At 36.9% G+C, this 1,862-nt stretch overlaps 1 protein-coding gene across 1 annotated transcript in view; it reads left to right on the top strand.

Moving 5' to 3' along the window:
- LOC106516759 (metabotropic glutamate receptor 4) overlaps positions 1 to 1,852 on the top strand; it is a 228,961-nt gene extending 227,109 nt beyond the window's left edge. Inside the window, exon 12 of the mRNA XM_014007266.1 lies at positions 440 to 1,852. Within this exon, the coding sequence (XP_013862720.1) occupies positions 440 to 489 (50 nt within the window). The 3' untranslated portion in view covers positions 490 to 1,852. The remainder of the gene's footprint in view (positions 1 to 439) is intronic.
- The last annotated feature ends 10 nt before the right edge of the window (positions 1,853 to 1,862 follow it).

The following is a 1,862-nucleotide window of genomic DNA, read 5'->3' as shown; positions in this document are numbered from 1 at the left end:
ATAATAATAATAAAACAGTCTTTTATAGCATTCTTCTCATGGATGCCTTACGTCATTCATTCATACACACATTTACACACTGATGATGGTAAGCTTCACTGTAGCTACAGCTGCCCTGGATAGTTTAGTGTTTTATATGACAAGATTTCTTTAAACTTTTTTATCAGAATAAATATATTCAAGTCTTCAGCTACATCACATTTTTATTTTATTTTAATGAGCAGCAGTGACAGGATAATTTTGTAAATATCATTTTACATTAAGCACCATGGTATCACAATTAGTTCCACCTGTGCTTGGTTAATGAAGTCATCTATAAATAGAGCCTCACATTAATCTGAATTCCCACAATGTGGATTCTTGGAGATTACCCTTTCACGCCTCTTTGAGGCTCCCCTGTTGCATTTTTAACACTTTGTTTCTTTCTGCACCCTCGCAGTGCTGGCCTCGAAGCAGACATACATAGGCTACAGTAACCACGCCATCTAAGGAACTTTGGGAGAGGACCAAAGGCCTGCCGCAGGAGGAATCACTTGTTTTGAGGGCTTTACTGGAGAACTTTCAAGCTGCTGCAACAAAGAAGATGGACGTGGAAACAAAGGGGATTAATCACTTCAGAAGAATGCCAAATTTTTTGGAAGAGAATAAGGCTCGAATGCAATATTAATAAAAAGAGAAGATGGGAGAAGTAAAAGAGCTTGGACAGGTAATTTTCCTCTTCCCACCCTTTTTGCGACACAAGTGACCATGTTTTCAGGCAAAGGCTGAATGGACCACCTGGATCCTATAGTTTGTCTTTTTTTCTGAAGCGTACAGCACACAGTTTCAGTCCTCTCCAAGGCTGAATCATCTCATTTCAGCAAAACCAGGGAGTAAGTGTTGTGTTTTCATTTGTCAAATGCAGTTGGCAAGTTGGACCAGTATAAATCATGGTAATTATATTTTTGGTTACAGTTCTTAGTTGAGATGAAAGCTGCAGTACTCTTCAAACTGTACATGCCTTACTACAGCACACTCAGTATTCCTTCATGAACTAATCACATGGGAAACACAAAACTAAAGCAGCGGGACTAATCCCGTTTGTTTTATAAATGTTTCATAATGATGACGATCATCTTCTGGCAAACCTACTGTACAGTCCCAGTGCATGCTTATGGGAGCATCACGTGTACTGTGCTTTGTTATCAACGTCTATGGAATGCAACATTTGTCATGTTTGTCATTCACCATAAAGATGTCATTTTGAACCCGTTGGGTTTCATTCAGCTGGAAAAAAGCACACATAAAGAGCCAAAATACTCACAAATTGTTTTAAATGTCTTTACATTATGCTTCATTCAAATCATGACTTGGAGACCTACTAATGCATATGTTCAACAATATTGATTGGTTCCTATTTGTCTTACACTTTTGGGAGCTTTGGTTAAGCATACGTTGCAGAMTTGAAAATTTTAACTTTTGCAGCATTGAATATTTCACAAAGCTTGGACATCATAAAGCCCTGTCTACACAACTCCAAACGATAAAACTTTTTTTTCTGTCTTTATAAAAAAAATTCTCTGGCTACATTAATCTAATAGAAACACCCAAACTATGCCACTAGGTGTCAAGAATGTCCAAATTAATGACATGTCAAACTACAGAGTAAGAACATTATTAGCTTAATTCAAGATTCTCCTAAACCTTGTTTTTTTATGATAATATTTGCTGTTTCCTCTCAGTTTTTAACATTTTCAGCACATGATCAGAGTTTAATGGTGAAATTGTGGTTTTAGGACACAAACTCATTGGGCCTCATGCAAGAACATGTTCATATTCTTATCCTAAATTTCTCTTACTTTTGTTCGTACGAAGGGTTCGTA

The sequence above is a fragment of the Austrofundulus limnaeus genome, unplaced genomic scaffold, assembly GCF_001266775.1.
Source record: "Austrofundulus limnaeus strain Quisiro unplaced genomic scaffold, Austrofundulus_limnaeus-1.0 Scaffold41, whole genome shotgun sequence".
Classification (NCBI taxonomy): Eukaryota; Metazoa; Chordata; class Actinopteri; order Cyprinodontiformes; family Rivulidae; genus Austrofundulus; species Austrofundulus limnaeus.
This window is presented reverse-complemented; position numbering and strand designations above follow the sequence as displayed.